Below are 25,212 nucleotides of genomic sequence, written 5' to 3' on the forward strand. Positions count from 1 at the left end.
CTCGCTGGGACATTAAAATAGCAAAGCAAAGCAATGTCTTGGGGCACCAGCGGGAGATGAGGGTTGTTTAAATAAACTGGAGGAGCTAGTTGACATATACAAATGAGATGCGTGGAGCTAGTTGACCGTTGGATTTTATTCCCGCACCATCTGAGCCGTTGGTTGGAAGCTTCTTCCCCTGCATTCAGGGTACCATGTCATCCGATCGCTCCCATCAATTTATTGGTTTTACTTTGAAAGCTCATGTGTGACTGAAAGATTCATTCTTGTCAGTGATAAATCTTCGCAAGAGATTTCACTCCTGGCCACTTGTCAGCCTTCTCGTTGTTGTTTCTTTCACCATTACCAGTAATAATCCATCTGCTATTCATATATATGTGTTTGACCTGTGTTTTACTGACGTAATAGTTTACAGCTTATGTCCTTGGCAGATTCATGTACCAGCTTACTATCTACAAGAGAAGTTCAATAAATCCATGACCAGTTTCTGCCCAGCTAACTATCTACAAGAGAAGTTCAATAAATTCATGACCAGTTTGTGCTCTACCAAAAACAAATCTACGATTGTTTTCATACAAGTACAAGAAGGGGTCGGAGACGGCAATTCTTGCCACAGGAAAAACCTTTTTCAGTTCCTAAAGAGCACAAAAACTGAGAAAAATTGTCCCATCACGCTTGTGTCTACATAATTGGTCACGCACAACGAATTGGGAGTCCCTCAACCTTTCTTAACTCGATTCCTCGCTGCTCTGGCAGAGCTCGAGCGCTCTGACTGCGAGAACATGATGAAGACATGCATGATGCCAGTCACCAGCCCCAATCCAGCAACAAAGAGGATAATGCCTTTCCATGTTGACAGGAGCTGAGTCCACTGTAAGAATCTGTAGGCACCATATAGCAGGAGGCATGACCAAGACAGAACCACCTGCACCAACATCAGGAATACCAGTGAGCAGCTGCAAGAGGAATGTGTGAAGTGCTATGTATCCCAGATATTCTCATAGCAAAATAGTTAAGAACCAAATGTGCCCAACTATTGATCTTTTATCAAGCATGCTTCATGTATTAAGGGAATTGAGTTCGTTATGGTTGGAATAGAAAAAGTTTGTTAATGAAATGAGGTGCTAGTTACACTAATTTAGCAAAGATGTGTCACCATTATCATGATGGCCATCTTGGCACTTTTTCTGTCGGAGAAGATTACTAGTCTGAATTTCCAGGTCCTAGTGGAGCTACCATCCTACAAGAGTATCTGTCTATTCACTATTTTGATTTCTAATTAACTGATGGGCAATGCTAATCCATAACATGACGCCTTAAACTCTTAGTTAGGTATTTACCAGCAAAGACTTTATTGGACGACCAATCGGTCTAATTTCCTCATCAAAAGTACCAGTTGCTATATGCTTGTCCAATAATGCATCCTGTCATTGGAAAAAGTAATTAACAAATCAGCCAAGTTGTGGAGCCTTTCAAATATGATACTTTGTATGCTCATAGTTTCACAAAATAGTCAGATACCTTTGCCACAAATATGTCCTTGCACCATTTTGAAACATCTTCATCGGATTTAGGCATATCACTCATTGCATGACGTTTTATGCGGACATGAACCTACAATATAAAAAATGTGGATCTGTAACTATAATTAATTTAAGAAATGTGCCAATTGAAGGTTCCAAGCTAAAATTTGATGGCATCTCAGCAATTCGGGTCCACAGGAGTTGAAAGTTGAAGTACTTGCTACCGATGACTGTCCCTTGAGAATACGCAGCATTGTTGGTGCAGGTGATTCTTTAGGGATTACCACTGTTGTATCATAGATAGCTGGGACAAAATCACGCATAATACTTACTGCTGATACAAATCCCTGATATTTGCACACAAAAAGAGCAGTCAGCACATCAAAACTTTCAGAAAGAAAAGTAAAAAAAACAAGGGAGAGATCAAAATTTGCAGAAAACGTTAAGGCATCGTAGTAAAAACTACAAAAAATTATGCCGATCAACTATCCTTGCAAGAAGTGTCTGCCTTCTGAGTTCTGACCTCAATAAAAAAATTAGTTGAAAAGATAGGTACAGGTAATCAATTAAAGCTAGAAGGGGAACTCAAATATATAAGAGTTTTACATAAAGTTGCATCAAATGGGAATAGGTAAACCGTCAATGTTTGGAAGAGGTCTTTAACATTTCACATGCAACAGTGGAGACGTTCGTGGTAGAATACAAAATTTCAGTCAGGAAGCGGCAAAAATGAACACCTTTGTCCGTGGAATCAACACATTTCTAGGGGCTGGCAAACCCTGTGAGGCTGCATATTCTTGAGCTGCTAGAAGTTTTGTTGGCGTAAACCGTGTACCCTCGACGAAAAGGGCAAGCCAGAATGATCTAGGGTGAGATATCTAAAAGAGGGTGATGCAAACACCTCCTTCTTTCATAAACAAGCCAGCTTCCGAAAGAAGAAGAATTTCATTCCTAAACTTTTTACAGATGGTCGGGTAGTCACAACTCAAGAGGAAAAACATCAAATCCTCTTTGAACACTTTGATGGTATTCTGGGCAGGGCAAGAGTTAGAGAAGCTACTTTGAACTTAGCTGAATTCCACAGGGATGGCATGGACCTCTCTGTGCTTGATTCTCCATTCACTGAGGAAGAAGTTTGGGCAACTATAAAGGCACTACCAACAGATCGAGTGCCGGGACCAGATGGTTTTACAGGTCGCTTCTACATATCCTGTTGGCATATAATAAAGGCTGATATCATGGAGGCTTTAGTGTCACTGCAGCAAGGAGATATGAGGAATTTGGAGCTGCTCAACTCGGCCTACATAACTCTAATTCCCAAGAAGGCTGATGCTAGTGAGGCAAAAGATTACCGTCCCATTAGCTTGGTACATAGCTTCGCAAAACTTATGACCAAGATTCTGGCTAATCGACTTGCACCACAGCTTAACACTTTGGTTGCAACCAATCAGAGTGCTTTCATCAGAGGCAGATGTATTCATGACAATTATATGCTGGTACAGCAAACTATCAAAGTCCTGCACCAGCGAAAAATCTCGAGTTTATTCCTAAAGTTAGATATCTCGAAGGCATTTGATTCGGTGGATTGGGCCTTCCTTCTAGAGATTCTTACACATCTAGGCTTTGGTCCTACCTGGGTTTCCATCATCTCCAATTTACTAAGGTCTGCTTCCACCCAGATTATTCTAAATGGGATACCAGGGGAATCCTTTTTTCATCAACGAGGGCTTCGTCAAGGGGACCCTCTCTCCCCGATGTTGTTTATCCTAGTCATGGATGTGCTTAACAGTTTGTTTATCAAGGCGGAATCGGAAGGACTGCTCTTACCTCTGCTTTCCACAGGACAGAGACTCTCTCTGTACGCTGATGATGTTGCTTTATTCATCAGGTCAAATGAGCAAGATTTATAGCTTACAAAAAATATTTTGGCAGTCTTTGGGGAGGCCTCGGGTCTGCAAACCAACCTGCAAAAAAGTTGTGTCATTCCTATTCAGTGTGATGAGGAGTTTCATGGTGTCGTGAATAATACTCTGCGTTGTGCCACAGCCAATTTTCCCACCACTTATTTGGGACTACCAATCTCTAACAAGAAGCTGAGAAAATGTGATCTGATGGTTTGGATAGAAAAGATCGCTAACAAGCTGCCAGGTTGGAAGGCCTCTCTCATGACTTTGGCTGGTCGCGCAGTCCTGGTAAAATCTGTTCTCACAGCTATACCCATTTACATCCTGGTAGCAATCAAAGTGCCTAAATGGTTCTTAAGAGCGGTAGACAAAATCAGGAGAGGATTCTTATGGACAGGAAGACAAAGAGCTAATGGTGGCTGCTGTCTAGTGGCGTGGGAAAAGGTCATGCGGCCCCTCGATCTTGGAGGGCTAGGCATACATAACCTTGAGGTTTTAGGATGGGCACTCCAAATGCGGTGGCTATGGATGGAGAAAACTAGACCAGACCGCCCATGGGCAGGTCTCCAAATCCCAGTCTACCCACAAACATCGGCCATGTTTGTTATTGCAGTTGAATCCATGGTGGGGAATGGAAGGAATACGCTCTTTTGGACTGATTGCTGGTTGCATGGCAGCAGCTTGGAGAGCTTGGCCCCCAACGTTGTCCACTGTGTTCCCTTCAAATTCAGAAAAAACCGAACTGTGCATGAGGCTTTACAAGAGAATCGGTGGGTCTCAGACATTAAAAATGCACTTGGTTGGCTTGGCCTTGCCGAGTATCTTGAGTTGTGGGACTTACTTGCTGAAGTCAACCTATCTGATTTGGAAGATGTACATCGTTGGAAACTTGAGGCCTCAGGATCATTCTCGACGCAATCGGCTTACAGATGTTGTTTTTTGGGATCTATCACATTTGAACCTTGGAAAAGGCTTTGGAAGTCTTGGGCACCAGGGAAGTGCAAGACATTTGTATGGCTCGTCATTCGGAACCGCTGCTGGACAGCAGACCGCTTAGCAAAAAGAGGATTGCAGCATCCTGAGCGGTGTGTGCTCTGTGACCAGGAGGAGGAAACAATCCAACACATACTCACCTCATGTGTTTTTGCAAGACAATTCTGGCATACCATCCTGCAGCAGCTAGCTTTAGCTACTCTAACACCCACCAGGAGTTCGTCTTTTGCTGATTGGTGGAAGAAGGCCGAAAAGAGACTACAGAAACATCTTAGAAAAGGCTTCAACTCCTTCTGTATCCTAGGGGCATGGATTATTTGGAAGCATAGAAATGCTTGTGTCTTTGATGGAGTAGCGCCCAACTTACAACAAGCAGTTCAGGCTTTTAAGGATGAAGTGTGCACTTGGCAGTTTGCCGGGGCTAAAGGGTTGGCTACCCTCTACCTTGAGAGGGGAGTGGTCCAGGGGTAGAGAGTTGGGTGGTTCTGTTGGTCTAGTCCTGCCTAGGTGTTTTTCCGTAATTTAAATCCTATTTAACTTGTACACTCCTTTCTCTGGTCCAAGGTTTGGAGTGTCTTTTTGTAATTGGACTATTCCTTCTCTCTTAATACAAAGATACGCAGCTCTCCTGCGTGTTCGAGAAAAAAAAAGAATGATCTAGGGAAATCTTGTAACCTTTTGAGACCCCACTTCATTTAAGAGCATAAAGATCATTAAATTACTGTGAACAGCAAGATGTCAAGTTCCTTAGGTAAGGTTGAAAATACCTTAAGTGTGTTTTCATCCTTTGCCCAACTTCTCTCCAAAAAGAGGTATTCAGCAAACCACATGGACCAGCCAATGACCTGCAATAGTTTATCAGAGTATGAGTAGAGACATAAAACATGCTGTCCACAGTAAGATAATATGTGATTTGCTATTCTAATATGGATATCATAGAACATGATAGTATGATACATTGAGTACCTCTATGCCTTCATCTTCAACATTAGTTCTTTGATAGAGTCAAGACTAACCCCTATTTCAGCACTATTCATTTATGTTATTACTGTTCTGTCTTCACTTCAAATTTATGTGGTAAGACAGCCTGAGCAGTTGAGCCTAGACTAATTTTTAAGAAAAAGTAAAGATTATGCATAGTGTAGTGTTGCTATCATTCAAGCATGACTAAACCTGTATCGTTAGGACCCTAGCAATATGGATGATCATTGTTCACTAGTACTTTGTTCCTTGAGACTCTTGATACTTTGACACCAGGGATGATCATAGATATTCATGGGAAATAATTCTTTGACCCAAGCATAACAGCGAGGTCGCAAAACTGATGGTCAAAGGGAAATACCACGTATAACGAAGCAATGTGCATGATAATTTTAGTACAAGTCTATATGTATAAAATCTGATTTGTTTCCCTTCCATAAATTAACTTGACATAGCTTTTCAGAAATACATTGGAATACTCCTACTAATGGGGCGGGGCTTGACGGGTTTTTTTGGGTGGGTTTTAATACGGATACTATTGGATGGGTGGAAACGGGTGACACTATGAAACGGGTTGGGGTGGATTGGGTTGACGACACAGACGGGTTGGGACGGGTTGGGGCGCTATAGTAGTAGATCGACGCGTAAGTCGCATATCATCTTCCGTCGTGACTTCGGGTTGGGGCGGGTTTGGGCATTAGGGCGACGGGGTGGGTCGGGCGGGTGGTAGTTAGGGCTCTTGAAATATGGGTAGGGGCGGATTTGGGGCGGGTTCAACCCCATTAGCAGGCGTACATTGGAATAAGCAGCAATAGGAGTAATACAGAACGAAAACATGAGACAGTATATCATTATAGAAATGTATGAACTACCTTACAGGAAGGAACTTTGAAGATTTCTTCATGATAGCTAGTGTGCTTCCAAGACATCCTGAACGCTAGCCACAAAATCATGCAAAATTTCATCTCAGCACAATGTATGAGAGTAAAACTGCTAGTTCTAAGCAAAATAGTTAATGAGAAAAATAATAATCACCTGTGCTAAAATCCATCCAATAAGCCAATCAATATCGCGCCGGTGATTTGATATTATAAGGGCATGCTCTTTGCCTATAGAATTCTTCAGATAAGGCTATAATCAAAATTTATCTTTTTTAAAAAATGCTATGAGTGAATTTATGCTATAACATCAATGCCCACGTGGAAAATATGGAACTCAACTCCTTACCCATTAGCTGATAAGTTTCTTAATCTGCATGCAATTGTACCTACAGAATTTGAATTGAACGATTGAAACTAGAGAACAAATAAAGAATGTGAAACAATTATTATTTCAGAAAGATCCAAACAAATCAAGCTTTGCTATTAAGCACTCAAAAGTGTCTCAGGCCCGGACATAGGGGCTTTTCCTGACTCCTCTGGGAATTGAACTTTAGAGACACTTTGCATTGCCAATCATGCAACCATTTTAAGTGGTGATTTTTTTTAGTTTTGGGGGGTGGGTGGGGGGAGATCTTACCTACAAACTCGGCCTAAAGGACCATACAAAGGAAAATGGCATACCTCAAACGATCTGAGCAGCAATCTCATGGCATACCTAACTGACCACCCTTTGTGCAAACATGTTCACATTGCCTCGATAAATTTTGTGACGGAAATGTCCCCTCACCCCTCCCTCCTCTATAATACTGTATGATCTTGTAAAAACAGGATAAAAAGAACAATTTAACCAAGAAGATGCAGACCAATCTCATGTGGCACCAAAATTTCATGTAATCCAACCAGGTAAGAAGATAGTAGTCGCTTTACATTTGGGCACTTTCAAAAAGAATGTTGACTTTAATCATGTATAGTGTTAGCCATTCCTGACTTGATGGTGATCAGCCCACCCAAACCCCCAACAGTAAGCACTCCCTTTTATCCAAACGAAACTGAAAACTATTCGGTATGCCATTGGCATACTCTATTCCCAATTGGACCATTCAGAGGCATACTACCGCTCTTCATGCAGGTAATTAGCCAATAAGCCAATGTATTCATCTTGATGTTCCTATCAATAAGCCAGCATGAAGGGCCATGTAGCCCAAACGAATAAACAAAACAATATTGTTGCAGATTTTTTTTCTTTCCTTTGCACAATTGAGATGCATCTGGGCTCTATCGAAGTGCAAAGAAACTGATCTTGGATTGCTCAACTTTATTTCTTATTACCTTAACACCAGCCCACCAGTCCACAAGCCAGATTAGCTGAAGCCATAGCAGCTCAGCCAAGAATCTGTTGATCCGCCGATACAAGCTCTTTGACAAGGGCCTTATAGACAAGAACAAGACAGCCTGCAATGTGTTGTAAGCATAGGGAGAGATCAAGGAAGGTAGTGGTGAACTGGTGATCCTAGTATGCAATTGATGGATCATAAAAGTAAGTTTGCCCATTAAGTCGACCATTACAAGTCCAAAACTAGCCAAAAGACGGACATATTTCTGAGTTAAACATTTGAATTGAAAACGCATTGCAGCAGATCGGACCAGAGGGGAAACAAGGCGCAAAAAAAAATGTAATTCGATAAAATTAACCGGAATATCCCACAGAAAATCAGCGGAAAGATTTGTAGCTAGAGAAGAGCCGAATCTCGTGGTAGTCCATTGAAAAAAAATCAAATCTTCGCGACCAAACTGATTCAGATCACCACACCACACGAACTCCGGAAAAATATCAGTAAGAAGAATCACTGAAGAAGAGGCGGCTTGACCTAGGGCGCGTGAGATCACCTGGACAGCGTTGACGATGAGGCCGGAGAGGAGGAAGAGAAGGCCGAGTGGGAGCACGACGAGCACGAGGGGGATCGCCATGGCCGCCGCCGCCGCCGCACCGGCCACGTCTCCCTCTTCTTGGCTGTGTCCCCGGATTACAAGAAAAATGCGGGGGTTAAACAGGAAAGTTGCTTCTGTGATAATGTGTGGATGTCTGTACTCTGTAGGCGAAGGCGAGGCGAGTTTTCGTCTTTCTGTAGGGTGCTAAACGAAAATATGCAAATATGTAATGCGGTAACGTATCAGGGTGACAAATAGGAATGGATCTATGAACTTGAATTGAAGTTTGATGCATAAATGTTTCGCATATTTGAGTGGTCAACTGGAAATATAAAAAAAATTGCATAAATATTATTGAGCCAAGAAAATATGGACTCTCCTTGATTGGCTACCAAAATATAGGCATATTAATCTTTTTTAAAAAAAAAATATTGGTAATTTTAGAATAACAATTAGTTAGGTGGGTTACTTTTTGGAATCCAACCAAATGAGTACCGAAATTTATAGACTTGCCCATATTATATCATACCCACATTTTGATAGCCAACCAAGCATGCTCATGACGACAGTGGACTTCACTCGAGCTGTTAGACAGAGTTAAATGGGTCCGGAGGAGAGAGCACACAAGTGGACTGCATCCAAATGAGTCCGGTTGCGTGCTCTCTCCTCCATTCCGTTGTGAGTTGTTAACAATCTCACATGTCGACGTCGTGAAAGGTAAGAACAGTGAAGTTGTTTCGCAAATTGACATAGTCAATGAGTAAAACTTTGACTAATGATTTGTACAAAAGCGTGATATTTAAAATAAAAAAGGTTCCATATATTATAATACTACTTTTCATGATGAATCTAACATATTATTCTAATGTTCTCAATTTATTTTGTGATCAAAGAAAAAAAGGGTATGCCTAGTTGAAATTATAAAACAATTTATATTTATGATTGGAAAATTAAAATATATAACCAGGACCACCAGATTTTTTTTTTGTTATAGCAGCACTACTTTTGCAGTGCTATATACTTTGTATGTCGTAATCTCCCATCTCATGATTAGCAGGAAATATCACCTAGACCAATTGATCGATCAGCTGTATGTAGATGGTGTTAAAACGAATCAAAATGCTATGGAACACTAAAATTTCCTTAAGAAATAAAATATCATTATTGATCGTCACCCTGTTCGGCTGGTGAAAAAAGCTAATTAATTTCGACTGATTCAATAATGTTTCGTGAGAGAGAATAAGTTGAAACGTGCAATGCAGACATGTTCAATGTCTAATGCCGGCCGGCCATTGTTAATTTGCTGCTCCAGCAGTACTCCTAGCTACTTGAATAGCTCACGCACTCGTGTTGTCTCTCTGTCGATCAGTTCAACTGTTTTCGAGTACCACAACTCACAAGAAGACATAGACAAGCTGCCAACACAGTACTACAACAGTCAACGGAAATGGAGAAGCTATGTAGCTATAGCAAGAAATTCATTCGTTGAGCAATAATTGAAAATTACAGAAAATAATGTGACAAATCGAAGCTTATTGCATGACTGTGATTCACATGCTTATTAAGACCTAATAGGGCCACAGTACTATGAAATAAATATCAATGATGCCTTGTGTTTTACCTTAGATTGATTGAAGTGAAAGTTTTCGGTATTTTAAACTCATTACTTCCATGTGATTTCTCTCTTGTAGACGAAGTGAATCTGGGAGAAATTTCTTTTGCAGGTAGATGGTCCATCTCATTCTGTTTATTATTAGAGCTCCTGCCTGGTTCGTTTCAAAAAAAATATATAATTTATATATTAATATGTCACGGTTAAAGTTTCATATTCTACATTCTACATGACAACCTGCTTCCACCGGACTCCAGATTTTGCAACAAAAACAACAAAATTGATTTTAAATAGAAGAAAAAACAAAGGAGATTTTCCAATATTATTGCAACCACTTGTATTGATGAAAGAAAATATACCTATATGAAAGCAACCACGGAGAGCCCCGGCCCTGGTCAGCCATTTAGGAATAAACAAACAGACATGAGACATGAGAAATTTTACAATGATTGAAAAAAATAGGAGCCGTCCATCTCATAAAATCATATAATGGTGAAGGTAGGAAGTACTTAGGATAAAGTACCTGGTACTTTCAAAATGTGGGATCAAGTACCAAAAAGTGGGACCGAATACTAATTTAATTTAATTTTTATTAATACTTTGCATAGATCAACGAGTAGAAAAAAGTTCAAGGTAGTTCTGAAGGTAATGAAAACCCATGAGCGAATGCATAATGTTTTGCTAACACTCAATAGATGCTTTTGCTCGCAAACGACAGATCCCACTAGCGGAACAATATTTACTAATTTGCATTGGTTTAAAATAAAAGTAATATATATATATATTCTTGTTTAATAAATAATTTTTGGTTCAATGAACAAATAATGCATGTACGTGGTTACCAGCAAAGTTTTTGGTTTTGAAAGAAACTGATGGTGACTAATTAGTACATAGGTCAATGAGCCAATGCAATGAGGCTCACAACTCATGCAAAGGGAATCTTTCTTCTTCTACAGATGCAACGAATCATGGGTTCTGTAAAGGTCAAGACATCTCACCGATTGGATGCGAGAATAGATGGGGCTCATTAATTAGCTTTTCAGTTTAATTCACCAGCCCCGTCGAGTCATCTAGAGGAGAAAGCAAAAAGGATGTTAGACTTTGAAGGCTCTCAATTTGAGCGTATCTTTTTTGCTAAAAGCGAAAAGGCATACAAAATATGAAGCAAAGAGGTTGGAAAATTTAGAAGTTATATCTACCAAATTGGGCATGAGTTCGTTAGACAAGCTTTCACATTTTTTTAGAAAAATGTTTGTTTCTTTAAGTAAGGGTATAGCTAGTGATCAAGATCACCGGTTGCAACTTTTTTCAATAAAAAATACCTATGTGCATTGACGTGTCTTTCACACGAATTTGTATGAGATGATAACAGATGTGTCCTCTACCTATCCTGGATCCTGGGCGCCCTAGCAAGTATACAGCAACAATAATGCCCTCACATGGATGCACTCATATATTCCAAACCTTTGGCTACTACATCTGTACTTCACTTGGTGGTTGTGTTCCTTGTGTTAATAATGATGTGAGGACTGAGGAGTACAATAATGCTCATAAATCTCTATTATGAGATCTTGCTTTGTTTCTAACAACCAAAGTGGTGATGGACAAATCCTAGTAGGGGGCAATATTTTCATACTATACTTCAACTCTAGCACCTCCTTGAAGGAAGCAAACAAAGGGTCCTCTTCCATGAAACGACAACGTCAGCTCCTGCGTCCCTTTTAATCTTGAAAGGGGCCTTTGTGGTACAAGGCAATCTATTTCTACTTGGATGAAGTTGTACTTGAGAGTTGGGACACACATGGTGAGTGAGGTATATTTCTATATATCATTGTGAATGCAGAGTTTTACTGGCTGGTGAAAACATCTTGATCTCCATTGTGAATTCTTTCCTAATAGTCTCCCCGCATGTCCATTAGGAAAATGCATTCACACATGTGCACATGCAGGGCATTCTGAATTTTAACATGGGTTGGTTGATTTTAGTTTTGTAAGTTGTTGTAATAATCTCAATTGATTCACATCTGACAATTATTGATCTTGCATGGTTGTCGAAATGCATATGTGTATTGAGAAATGGTATATTCTCATTTAATTTACCTGTAATAAGTTCTTTCTGTGAGCCGTTTTCCTGTAAACATGCCTCCGTGTTTTTCTTTCAATTATTAAGCATTCACAATTAGTAAGTGTTAGAGATGCTAAGTCAATTTTTGTAACTCCGACCTGAATAGAGCTATTACGACTATCACACACATATGAACCACAAGGTTAAGGTTTAAACAATTGCCAGAGTTTTTGTGCAGATGGCCGATGGGATCCATGTGTGTAGCATTATTTGTCAAAGTATATAAGTGAAATTGTCTACCTTTTCCTATGAATAAGTTTTTGCATTGGATTGAAATAGTTGGCACATGCAAACTAGTATTATTTTTGTGTCTAATGCCCAAAGGTGATTAAGTCTAATTAAAATGAGGCTTTACCAAGAGAAAAAATGAAACCGCCGAGCACGTGCCAACCAGAAACAATTAACTGATAAGATGATGGTTAGTGTAGTCATTCGATTCAAACTCTAGGAGACAGTACATTTCGGAGCTGAGTCTTGTAGTAATGTAGGTTCCTCAGGTCATGATTCTTTTACCAGCTTGAATGATCCATGAAATATGTTAGTTGGACCTAAACTATATTTTGATAACTTACTATCGGGTTAGATGGCATAATGCAATCATTTTATTTTTAGTTACTGTTGCCAAATTATTAGGATAATAAATTCTCTTGATGCTAATTGAGCATATGATTGCTACGGACAAAGGATCATCTGTGGTAATAACACATCACCATCAAGTTTTCATGCATTCTCCCAGTCAGTAATTTACAAGTGCTGCCGACAGTGATGAGCCGTCAGTTATTATTTAGGTTCTGTGATAGTGATCCCATTTCATGCATGTCTTGATGCGCTAGATGACGGTTGAGGGAGAGAGACACTACACCACAGCACAAATAGAGTTTAATTGTGATGTAGTGTTAGTGAGTGTATGTGTGAGATAGAGAGGCTTCTATTCATTTGTCATGGCAAAGGGACACATACATCCACTTTCCTGCTGTCCCCCCCTCCACCTCCATTCTTCTGTGCTCTAATTGCACCTCTGCTAGCTAACGACCTCTGTCGCCTCTGATTGGATTGCAACCAACACACACTTGACCAGTACCGACAGTGACTGTTCCTCCAACACCATGCATGGAAGCACATGGACGATCGATGGGTGCATCAACAAGGTCATGAACAATCATGTTTCCCTCAGGCACAGTACTACACCTTTCCCGTCCGACCGGCCCCCAGGATCTATATATTCACACAAGCTCATCAATGTGACTTCATGTGCAAGGGAAGCAGTTGGTACATGAAAGGAAAGGAAAGAGGAAGCAAAGGAACAAACACAAACTAAAAGGGAGATAGCTTTACCACCAAGGAAAAATATGGATAAAGGTGAAGCATGCATATTATTAATATATGCATTTTATATGTTGACATTATATTGGATAAAAAACATATATCTGTTGAGTGAAAGATGATGACTATACCACAAAAGAAAATGTAGAGCTCAAGATTTGATTTAATTATTATTTCCATGGCACGAATGCCTGTATACAGGAGGATGAATCCGAGATATATATATGTAGGACCAAAAGTGAGGTGAAGTAGGTGCGAGAAGAGAAAATCTTTTACATTGGCCGAGAGAATAATAATGTCAAGGATGGAAAAAAAATACTAATCTTAACGTATACGTATGTATATATGTATAGTTGTATATATATATATATGTACTACTCCTTTGCATTGGCAGCCAGCTGGAGTTGGGCCCTCCCAATCATTCAACTTGGAAATCAAGGAAAGGCAAGGATGACACATCTTTCATCAGCTCCTCCAGGTCCCAATCCCCATGCATGACATTCCTGCTCATGTACTGCTGCTGGTGGGGCCCCTCCCAGTAGACAGCAGCCACATTGCTGCTGCTGCTGTTCACTAGGCCGCCGCTCATGGTGTTGATGTTTTCCTTGGTGTTGTTGTTGTCTGTGATGTTGCTCTCATTGTTACTCACTGTTGTGGTAGTAGTGGCAGTAGCTTCAGTAGTGTTGTTGCTGCTGTTATTTTTAGGGTTGCTGTTGTTACCACCACTTGAGGCCATTAGGGTCTGGCCATCATGGTCTCGGTCTTGTGCTGACATGGCTTCTAGCAGAGGGGGCACACCAAAGAGGCCTTCTCCTCTCATGAAGCACCCTCCTCCTCCTTCCATTGTTGCCATCATCCCATGGTGATGAGGAGCGCTGCCATAGTAACCGCCATGCAATGAGGCAACTGCTTGGTGCTTGAACGGCGCCGCGTGGCCGTGAAAGAACCCTGCCGCCGACGACGCGTCGGCCGCCATGCCGCCGCGGAGCTGGTCGGGGAGCGGGAGGAGGCCGCCGTAGCTCCTGGCCACAGCCGCTGCCATTGCCGACGGTGGGCGGCCCTGCATCGGCGGGGTCGATGAGGAAGTGGAGGAGGATGAGTCCACCATCCACAAGCCCGTCGTCACCATAGCGTGGTGGTGGTGGTGGCCGCCGTCCTGATGATCCAGGCCGGCGAGGTCCGGGCAGCTGGCGGCGCCGCTGACGTCGAAGCCGGCGACCTTGCTGTTAGGCTCCGGCGACGCGCAGTCGGTGGCCGCCGGCGACGAGGCCGAGGAGCTGTTCTTGAGCCGCTTCTTGATGGTGGAGTTCCAGAAGTTCTTGATCTCGTTGTCGGTGCGCCCCGGCAGCCGGGCAGCGATCTGAGACCACCTGGAATGTCGTAACGCAGGGTTGGTTGATTTCACAGTAAAGCAAACGGTCGAGATGTTTCTGTCAGAGAAAAAGTCATGCGTCCATTTGCACAATATTTGTAGGTGTCAACAGGTGTCAACTTCACGCTGCTAGCGATATGCAAATGATGCATGGCTGCTACATATATACTAGATTAAAGAAAAAATCTAGAGAGGTTGAAGACAATAAATGATGTCTCAATCTCCTTTAATTAGGATGATGGGGAAGATTAATGTGTGGATCCGACAGAAATTGCATGTTCAGTAAAAGAACAGGTAAAAGCATCCCTTTCAATGTCCTTTTGAGAAACTTGTAGCTTCTACGTTATATATCAACTTTGTAAATTTGTTAATTTCATGCAAAAATAACATCAAAGAAAAACACTTACGAGTGTGGAGACATGCAAATATGGAATATTGTATCCTCACATAAAAAGGAATATTGTAAATTAACTGTAGTACTGCATTACACTATGTTAGCTAGGTCACCTATATATACGACTAGGTTTTATGCAGACACTTGCAGAATATTTGGAACTACCGTACCTAAGTAAAACATCTATGATCTAGCTGGAATACAATTTTGTTGATAATATGCAGTGAAACATGTTGATACTATTTGTGTGTTTAACACAATTTGTTGTACCTTAAAAAGGGATAAAATAATCCATGCATGATGAGTCAGGCTCATCAATGTTAGGCTGATGGTGTGAGGGGGCTAAGCCCGTATATTGGCGAGACATTATATATTGAGACACACGAAATTATGGAGAAATTTGGTCATTTGGTGGCACGCATTGAAAATTCTCTACAAAAAAATATACTAGAATGTGCATGCAAGTTTGGAAAGGGGGGATATACAAAAACACGAAACTGCAACCATGCATGTAATAAACATCTATCCCCTAGCTAGACTTCTGTATTTCTCTTGGAATATACTAGAATGCAAAATGTACCTACATAAACCTCGACATGGAAATAAAACAAAAATAAAGTTACTCTAAAAGAGAAATTCCACAGGTCAAAGAAATCACAATGCTTTATTTATCCAGCACATATTTATGATCCTCTTTTCATGAGGAGATCTCTAATTCAAACTGCCAAAATAAGTGTTCTTGACAAAATGTTTTTTAAAAATAAGGAAAAAAGAAAATATGCAAAAAATAAATAAAATGTGCTCGCTCAACGGCATAATCAGCACCCATTAATTAGTTGACCCTCTCTCTAGAGCCTTGACGTGCACACCAACATACGAGTAATCAGTAATCACCATGCATACCGCACGTGTGACGACGCGAGCACTCGATCGATCAACCTCGAACGATCCATGGGTGTGTGGGTACCTGTTGCCGAGGATGGCGTGGAGGCTGACGATGAGCTCCTCCTCCTGCGGCGAGAAGGCGCCGCGCTTGAGGTCCGGCCGGAGGTAGTTGATCCACCGGAGGCGGCAGCTCTTGCCGCAGCGCTGCAGGTCGGCGTTCCGGGCCACGTCGCTCCACGAGCCCTGCCCGCTCCGCAGCATGTACGCCACCAGCTTCTCGTCCTCCTCCGGCGACCACAGCCCCTTGCGCAGCTTCGCCGCCGCCGCCGCCGCCGCCGCCCCCGCATTGCAGCTGTTTGCCGCCGCTGGACCCTCCGGCTTCCTCATTGCTGTTCTGATCCTGCCTTGATGATGATCTCGCACGTGCGGACGCCGGTGCGCGGCGATCTAGTAGTAGTGATAGGGAATGTGCATGAGGTCGATCGATGATATCCAAGCAAGCAAGCAGTGTGTCGGTGTGCAAGATAAGGAGGAAATGGGCCTGAGTGTGTGTTGTGTATATATATGGTGGTGTGTGTGAGTGTTGTAGTATGGAGAGTATAGTGAGATGAGGAATGGAAGAAGAAGAGGAAGAGGAGGGAGGAAGGAGATGACATGATGGTGATGGTGATAGGGGTGTGTGTGCTTTGCTTAGAAACTGGACAACGGGGGAACTGCAGGGGGAGATAGGCAAACAGCGAAATTGCTAGGCTCACACGCCGTCCTAGCATCAGCTTGGCCAAGGTGTTGTATGTTGCTTGTTGATCTATGCGGATTCGGTTTCGGCGCATGCCTAAGGTTGATATATATTAGGTCAAAATTTTGAGAAAACAAACTCCGCCCTTGGCTCATCGTAACAATTTAATTTCCAGGCCGTGTCTGGTCATGGGGGACTATAAATCATCTTAACGTTTAAGAACTAGAGTGATAGTTACAAAGGTTATAATATGCAAGCTACACATTCATGCATGATTGAGATGTGTTCGCCTAACGAAAAGGGGAATGTGTAACAACAAGAGAATGGGCCGCTTTGTAAGTTTGTGCAACTATATATAATCACTCATGGAGCATTATGTATAAGCATGTATTATTCTGCATTACACATTTTAGTATGCATGTGTGGTATGTCAAATACATGATCTATATGGTGACCATGTATATGGTACGGGCCAACCAAGCATTATTTCCTTGAGCTCATGAGAGATAGAGAGAGGTAGAGAGAGAGAGAACACTGAGGGAGAGAGAGAGAGAGAGAACACTGAGGGAGAGAGAGAGAGAGAGAGAGAGAGAGAGAGAGAGAGAGAGAGAGAGAGAGAGAGAGCTGAGGGAGCTCTAGTCTTCTACTCTTCTTGCCTTTGACTCCAGCTCTCGTTGTCTTTTTTTTCCCTTGTCACTTCCCTTGAGCCAGAAGGCTATCATGGCCACCTCCCACCTGAGGGCAGCGAGATCAGTTGAGGGACAGAGATATGTACACCTATGCCCTGTCCATGCCCCTGTGTGGGGTTGTTTTGCCATCAAGCATACTGCTACCATGGCTATCTATCTAAGCCACATAATTGCTTCGACCTCACATAATCTCTCTCTCTCTCCTCTCTCTCTCTCTCCCCCCAAAATTGGCATCATCACATAAAGCTACGGGATATCTATCGAGGGGCATATCTGAATAGTCGCTATAATATGTGCATGCAATAACAGACCGATCGATGTGGATGGAGCCTGCTGCCTGGCCTGGCCTGGCTGTTGTAGTAAGCTGCAAAACTTGCATGCGTGTAAGCCTTTGCATGGAGTGTACGTCTGGCTACCCCCTCTGCTTCCTCTTCCTCCGCAAGGGACCTTTCTAACCTAGTATTCCTCTCTCTCTCATCACAGAGAGGAAAACACTACTACAGAACAGGCTTTTGATCCAAGCCATTTGTCCCGGCTGCCTTTAGACCCAGAACCAAAAGTGGCTTTTGTCCCGGGTCCAACGGCTAGCCGGGCGGGCGGGGGAGACAGGGACCTTTGGACCCGGTTGGAGGCACCAATCGGGACAAAAGGACCCCCTTTTGTCCTGGTTGGTGGCTCCAACCGGGACAAAAGGCTCTAGACATTTAGTCCCGGGTGGTAACACCAACGGGGATAAAAGGACTCCCTTTTGTCCCGGTTGGTGGCTCCAACCGGGACTAAAGGGTCCTTCACGTGTTAGTTTAATAGGAATGCATTCATTCTAAAATGACATATGGTGTGTAGGTGGGGTGGTAAAGAAACTACACGCGAGGCAAGACATCTCGGGTTCGAGTTCTGGGTTGCATAGAATATTTTTTACGTTACACATGGCCTTTAGTCCCGGTTATTTCACCCGGGACTAAAGGGTCCGGGCCTTTTGTCCCGGTTCTAAAACTGGGATGAAAGTGGGGTTTGGAACCGGGACAAAAGCATGTTTCTGTAGTAGTGAAAGAAACCTAAAAATAGAAACCGATACGGCAAAAAAAACTAAAAAAAAGTTGATCCATGGATATAGTGCAGTACGAGAGAGCAGTACCTTGCAACTTTACAAGTTGGTCGTGTAGTATATATATACATCAGATCATATATATATATATATATATATACTCCCACTACGTGGTTGTGATCTTCTCAAGATCTTGTCCACTTGTTACGTATGAGTGGGGGACTATAGTACGTGCAGCAAAGGGGGTCCTACCAGTCAGTGTGGTTAACTGTCACCTGTCAGGCATTGCTAGCTAGCTAGCCTTCTAGGCTACGCCGTGTCCTGTAGGATCCCTACCATGAGTGCTGACAATTCGCGGTAACACCGCCGCCTTTTTGCCATGTTTGAGAAGACACGTGTAGTTGAGGGGCTTTGATTGAAACATTAGCTTCGGGATAATTTTGAGGGCTAATATTTAGTCTTAAATTGATAGTCTAAGAATTAGCTCAAGGTGGGCTGTTTGGATACATGGGCCAATGCTGATTTAATAACCACATCCCCTAATATATGTACCAACTCCCACAATCTCTCTCTCCCATTCCCACTCCAGACGACGGTAATGACAAACGTCGCCGCTAGGGGCATCGCGGGGCGCGCGCACGAGCGTCGCCTCACAGGGCCAGGCCGGCCGGTCGCGCGGGCGAGCACCGCATCACATATGGCCATGCCGCCGCGCCGCCGCACAGCCCTCTGTCGGCCGCGCGGGCGAGCGCCACCGCACAGCCCTCTGCCGGCCGCGGGGGCGAGCGCCGCCTCACACGCCGGCCGCACGGGCAATCGCCGCCTCATAGGGCCACGCCAGCCGCACGGGCAATCGCCGCCTCACAGGGTCACGTCGGCCGCGGGGCAAGCGCCGCCGCACAGTGATGAGGAGCGCGCGGCACAGGGGCGGCAGGAAGAGGAGGCGCGGCGCAAGGGCGGCGGCGTGGATCAGAGTGGGCGGCGGGAGGAGCGGCGCAGGGGCGGCATCGTGGACCAGAGCGGGCGGCGGGAGGAGGAGGCGTGGCGCAGGGGCAGGGGAGGATGCGTGGCCGCACATGGACGAGGAGCACGTGGCGCAGGGGGCGGCGAGAGGAGGTGGCGCGACGTTGGGTGGCGCGCTTGGACCAAAGCGGATGGCAGGAGGAGGAGGCGCGGCACAGGGGCGGATGGAGGAAGAGGAACCAGTGTAGATGTTAATGTGCCTGGGTGTGTGTGGAGATTCCCCTTTTGTGTGGGACCCACATCAAATTAGCGCTATTAACATTAGCCCACCTGTTTAGATGCATGAGAGATAATTTGGGGTTAAAAGGTGAGGGCTAAGGATCATCCCTTGTATACAAACAGGACTATATGGAGCATCTCCAAGAGTTCCTTGTATTTTTTCGCTGGATCTTCTTGTGATGATGTCACATTCTAGTTTGATTTGCGCCTACCCATCACGCCGCCTTTGACCAAGCCTTTGTTTGTGCTTATGCCAACCTTGACCAAGTCTTCTGACAGCTTGGATCGAATGGGCCATCGGTCTTCTCCGGAATTCTCCATCGGCTTTTATTCCTCCTACCAAAATTACCCTTGCAAAATTTTGACGTCAACAGGTGTGTTTGATTAGAGGCCAAATATTGCCACGTTTTGCCACAAATTTCATACTCCCTCCGTTCCAAAAAGACTGCAACTCTCACTTTCCGATGAGTCAAATAATTTCAAATTTGACCAAATTTATACAACAAAATAATATTAATTTATATTATAAAATAAGTGTTATTATGTTAATTATGTAATATATTTTCATACTAAATCTATTTGAAGACATAACTTTTAGGAATATAAAACTTGAATGCTTGACTTCTTAGGAAGCGAGAGGTGCATTCTTTTTGGAACGGAGTGAGTAGGCAAGTTTGATCATTTGAGGGCTAGTGTTCGGTCCTTTGGCACACTTCATGACTTCATTCTATTCGAGACCCATGTGTCATGCACTCATGGAGTTGGGCCATCTATCTTAGGCCATGAACCAAAACGTGCCCTAGATCCGCCCATGTGCCAAGGTTGATTGTGTAACTACACATAAAAATTTTGCAACATATTATTACAAATCTAAGTCCCAAATTTTAGAAAATTTATTTGAATTATGTGGAGCATGGTTTGAGAACCAATTTAAACTAAAAAAACTATCTATTAGTTATATAATTTAATAAAGTATTTCGTTCATTTATAAAACTAAGCATAAAGTTCAAGTGATTCTGAGTTCACTTGGTTTTATTTGTATATTAGAAATGTGGAGTTTAATTTTGAATCGTGAGGTTAAAATTTAAATCAAAAGATAATATGTTTGAACCAACAAAACGTGTACTCCCTCTGTCATGAAATATAAGGTATTCCAATATTTTTGGAGAGTCAAAGTTTTTCAAATTTGACCAAATTTATACAATAAAGTAATAACATTTATAATATCAAATATGTACCATTAGATTCTCCATTAAATATATTTTTAGAATATATCTATTTGGTGCCATAAATTTTTATGATTCTTTTTAAAAATTTAGTCAAACTTGAAAATTTTTGACTCTCCAAGAATGTTAGAATGCTTTATATTTCAGGACAGAGGGAGTAACTAAATAGAGTCCCAACTTGGGCCGTTGGCCAATTCAGGGCCCAGTACTGGCACTGGCCCGAGCTCGCCCCATCATCACCCATAACCTTGTAGCTGAGGCCCACCAACCTGTTACACTTTTTTTTTTCTTTTGAACGGAACCTGTTACACTTTGGGTTAACAAGAACCAATCGATTTTCGCCTCTTCGTCTGTTTTTCTTTTAAGACCCAATCGATCTTGGTGTTTGCGTTTATCCTTTCTTCGACCTGGAGGGAGAAAGTTACCCAGCCGCAGATTTAAAAATGCTCTCTCTCCTCCTACTTTTCATCCTTGCGCGGGTGGAAACTACACCGGTCATGTGCAGGACGAACTATTTTTTTTAGCTGGGTGTGGGTGGAGGCAGCTGAGTTGGGCACGTCTGCAAACTTGGATTTTAGGGGCCTTTTAATTCCAAAGGCAAAAAATTTTGGATGTCTCGTCGTGTGTTTGACCAGATGTCGGGAGGGTTTTTCGGACACTAATTAAAAAACTAATTTCAGAACTCACTTGGAAACCACGATACGAATCTTTTGAGGCCTTTGACCGCAGCATTAGCACATGTGGGTTACTGTAGCACTTATGGATAATCATGCACTAATTAGGCTTAAAAGATTTATCTCATCGTGTACATCCAAATTGTATAATTAATTTTGTTATTTAATTATATTTAGTACTTCATACATGTGTTTAAAGAGGAGGTGAAAAATTTTGGGTGAAAATTTTTGGTAACTAAACGGCCCCTTAGTTCTAAGTTCTGACAACAACAATTCGAAGCTACTGTGTTGACGGTTCGCTTTTCAAGCACAATGGAACTGCCCTAAGGATTTTATGACAAGAATTCCGCAGGTTCCTTGGCGGGAGCTTCTGGCTTCTCCGATGATTTTGTGCAGCAACACCTTCTTTTAATAGTGCCACCGAGAGCACTTCTATCTTCATTGATCTTATCTTCTTTGCTGATCCTTATCTGGGGTATGGCACAGACTATTTTCGCATGCGCTAAACTGTTCCTAACTGAAGTTCTTAGCAGGAACATGGATTCCCTTTAAATGGCACAATAAAAGGACAGAGATGGATTCTTCTGAACAACACAACATATGCTGAGAGCGTCCATGCAAAACTTCAGCGATGCCCTTTGCTATATCACAGGTTGTTGGTTTAGTTTTAGATTTTATTTTATTTTTTTATGTATTATATATGTTTTAATTGTTTGTCAACTTTCATACTGTGGATGATGAAGAACATCTTGAATTTTACTTGGATATGTCTTCCACGTCCGGAGAGTGAGAACAAGGAGTCGAGGAAGCTGGCTAGTGAATACTTCTGTGATTTGAAGAACTAACTTTAGCCCTGCAACTTCTCACCCACCTGCATCATTTTTATTTACCATGACGTTCATCAGACCCTTCACACCAACCACAGCAGTACAGCACTGAGAGATCGTTTTCTTTTCTCTGAAATAACCTCCAGCGTGACATGGTACCTGGCTCTTCCAGCACTGAGAGATCCAGATCCGCGCCATGCCGCTAGCTTTTCCTTGGCGGCGAGCGGTGGTGGTCAAATCTACGGGGGGTCTCCGTCAGCTGCAGCCGTTTCCTCCGACGGCGACCTGGGCGCCAGGTGAGCAGCGCGCGCGCCGCGCGGGACCAGGCAAAGAACGGGAGGCCAGGGCGCGGGCGCGGCCAATCCGCTCCCCGCCGGCGAGATCCCGCCGCGACCACAAAAGGGGCGCCGCGGCGTGATCCGGCCCTGCCCCACGCCGGCCGCGGCTCCCGGCCACAATGCCGACGCCTGCCGTGTGGGCGGGCTGGCTGCTTCCTGGGCTCCTGGCTGTACACGGTCCTCAGACTGCAGAGTGGCTGGCTGTTTTCTCTGCTTCTTGTTTCTTTTTTTTTCTTTTTTGTCTTTCGCTAGTCTAATTGGACGCCTCAGGCTTGTTGTTCTCGTTGGCACTCATTGGGCTAGGTTTGATTGATTGATTCTCTCGTTGAAACCATCTGATGCGCGTTGCAAAATGAAAGGAGCTAGTGTTCTCAGGCTGTGTGTAGTTCATCATTGTTATTTAGTAATTAATATTTAATTATGAACTAATTAGGTTTAAAAAATTCATCTCGTCATTTACAGTTGAACTGTATAGTTAGTTATTTTTTTCAATTACATTTAATGCTACATACATGTAACCGAAGATTAGATGTGATGGGTATTGTAAATTTTTTTTGGGAATTAAACAGTCTTACTTTGGTGTTCACCACTGACAGGTCAGGTTTTCATGAATCCCTATGTGCTGCTAGTTGTTTTTTCATAAAAAAAATAACTCATATCTGCTGACTTCATTTCCTTCGTAAACCTGATATAAGCAAGGGACGGACATTTTGTGCTTGCTTGGATTGCTACTAAAATTTTGGTAGCAATACAAGCAGACCTTTTATACCTTGTGATACGAGTATGTGAGATCACAGATTTTACAATTGGTGCCAAGTAAGAGAAGAACAAATATATACAAACATGATAGCGATGTTCTACCCAGGAGTCGTCCAACATTGTGTAAGCCGGAAAAAACGACTAGATCCTATTGCTCTTTCTATGTGGAGGTAGTGCTAGAAAAAATGCGTGTGGGCATGATGTCCCCTTTCAATCCAACATGGTAACATCACACAAAAAGGGTTAAAAAAACAAGCAACTTGGGCCAATTCCAGACCTGAAAAGTTTTGCAAAAGAAAAAAAACAGACTGGAAAAAGGTAGGCACCGTAGCAAGCACAGTTGGCTGTCCATGTTGGATTCCTAAACCTTTTGTCGTGTCTTTGATGTACTGTAAGCAGGGTTTGCTTTCTTGTTTGCCGTGACTTTGAATATTACTCCCCCGTTCCCAAAAAAAAAGCAAGTCCCGTTTCTTTGAAGTTAAAAATCCAAATTCAACTAAATTTGTATTACTATATTTTTATAATAAATCTATTTAATGGTAATATTAGTATTTTTTTATAAATTTGGTAAGTTAAATTATTTGATTCCTCGAGCAATCAGAGACTCAGAGTTGTATTCTTATGTAAGGAGTAAGAGCTAATCAAGTGGAACTTTGCTAGTACTTGTTGTAATGTCGTCCTAGCGATGTTTACTCCTAGGTGGCTCGGGTCTTTTGTTTCGCTTTGCGCTACTCATGTTAAAAAAAATCTTATATGCATGAAGTACTAAACAAAATTTATTTGCAAATTTTTTTTCACATATGGGTGCAACTTTACGCGATGAATCTAATGATGGTAATTAATTCATGATTGGCTACAGTAACCATTCTCTAATCGTGCGGTCAAATGTCTCATTAGATTCGTCTCGCAAAGTAGCGCCGGGATTATGGAGTTAGTTTTACAAACTGACTTTATTTAATACCTCTAATTAATAGTCAAAGTTTGTTACAGTAGTTTGTGCTACTTAGGCTACCCGCACTGGGGGACGGTAAACCGTCCCCCAGTACGCGGTACCGTAAAAATCAGCTGCAGCGTCGGACGGTAAAAGACACGCTACCGTCCAGTAAAACTCTGTGCACGCCAAATCAAGAGAAGGCGGGGGAAGGCTGCCGCACCCACATGGCGTGGGGTCCGCGGACACGCGTGCCATCCCAACGGCTTGCCGGCGAGCGGAGGAACACGGCGGCGCCCCTGGTCACTGGCGAGGAGGGAGGAGCGCGGCGCCGCCCAGATCTCACGGCAGAGAGAGGAGGCCGAGCTCGACTCGCGGACGAGGTGGAGGAGCGAGGAGGGAAGACCCGTGCGGATCTGGCTCCCGGTGGCCGTCGTGCCCCTGCTCGCCGTCGCCGCCATGGGAGGGGGTGGATGGCCCCTGCTCCGCTGGATCTCTGCCCTCATGCGCCATGGCTACGCAGAGATGAGGGAGGAGGGACGGCGGATCCGAGGAGCTCGATGGCCGCCGCCATGGCCGGTGCTCTCCCGCCGCCATGCCGCTCCTTGGTCTCGTCACCGTCGCCGTCCGCCTGCACCGGCCTGGGCCTCCCCGTGCGCCTGTGCCGCGCCCACGAGCAGAGGGTGCAGGCGCGTCCACCTACGCCGGCCTCGGCAGCCTCCGCCGCCGTCATGGCCTCGCGCCCCACCAGCGGTGGAGTGGGAGGGAGAAGGATGGGGAGCAGGGGATCTGCGCGCCACCGGCCATGGCCTCGCGATGCCTG

At 43.4% G+C, this 25,212-nt stretch overlaps 2 protein-coding genes across 2 annotated transcripts; both read right to left on the minus strand.

The window, feature by feature from the left end:
* Positions 1–374: 374 nt before the first annotated feature.
* LOC120666337 (1-acyl-sn-glycerol-3-phosphate acyltransferase PLS1-like) lies at positions 375–8,344 on the minus strand. The gene is made up of 9 exons (XM_039946166.1): positions 8,170–8,344; positions 7,612–7,734; positions 6,437–6,520; positions 6,279–6,338; positions 5,188–5,265; positions 1,745–1,870; positions 1,522–1,614; positions 1,341–1,424; positions 375–925 (listed from the first exon to the last, which is right to left on the minus strand). Exons 1-9 carry the CDS (start codon positions 8,248–8,250, stop codon positions 719–721), a joined length of 936 nt encoding a protein of 311 aa, XP_039802100.1. The 5' UTR covers positions 8,251–8,344; the 3' UTR covers positions 375–718.
* Positions 8,345–13,414: 5,070 nt separating this feature from the next.
* On the minus strand, positions 13,415–16,541 carry LOC120666339 (myb-related protein 330-like). Its single transcript, XM_039946167.1, has 2 exons — positions 16,005–16,541; positions 13,415–14,641 (listed from the first exon to the last, which is right to left on the minus strand). Exons 1-2 carry the CDS (start codon positions 16,307–16,309, stop codon positions 13,690–13,692), a joined length of 1,257 nt encoding a protein of 418 aa, XP_039802101.1. The 5' UTR covers positions 16,310–16,541; the 3' UTR covers positions 13,415–13,689.
* Positions 16,542–25,212: the final 8,671 nt, after the last annotated feature.

Source organism: Panicum virgatum, chromosome 3N (genome assembly GCF_016808335.1).
Source record: "Panicum virgatum strain AP13 chromosome 3N, P.virgatum_v5, whole genome shotgun sequence".
In the NCBI taxonomy this organism is placed as follows: Eukaryota; Viridiplantae; Streptophyta; class Magnoliopsida; order Poales; family Poaceae; genus Panicum; species Panicum virgatum.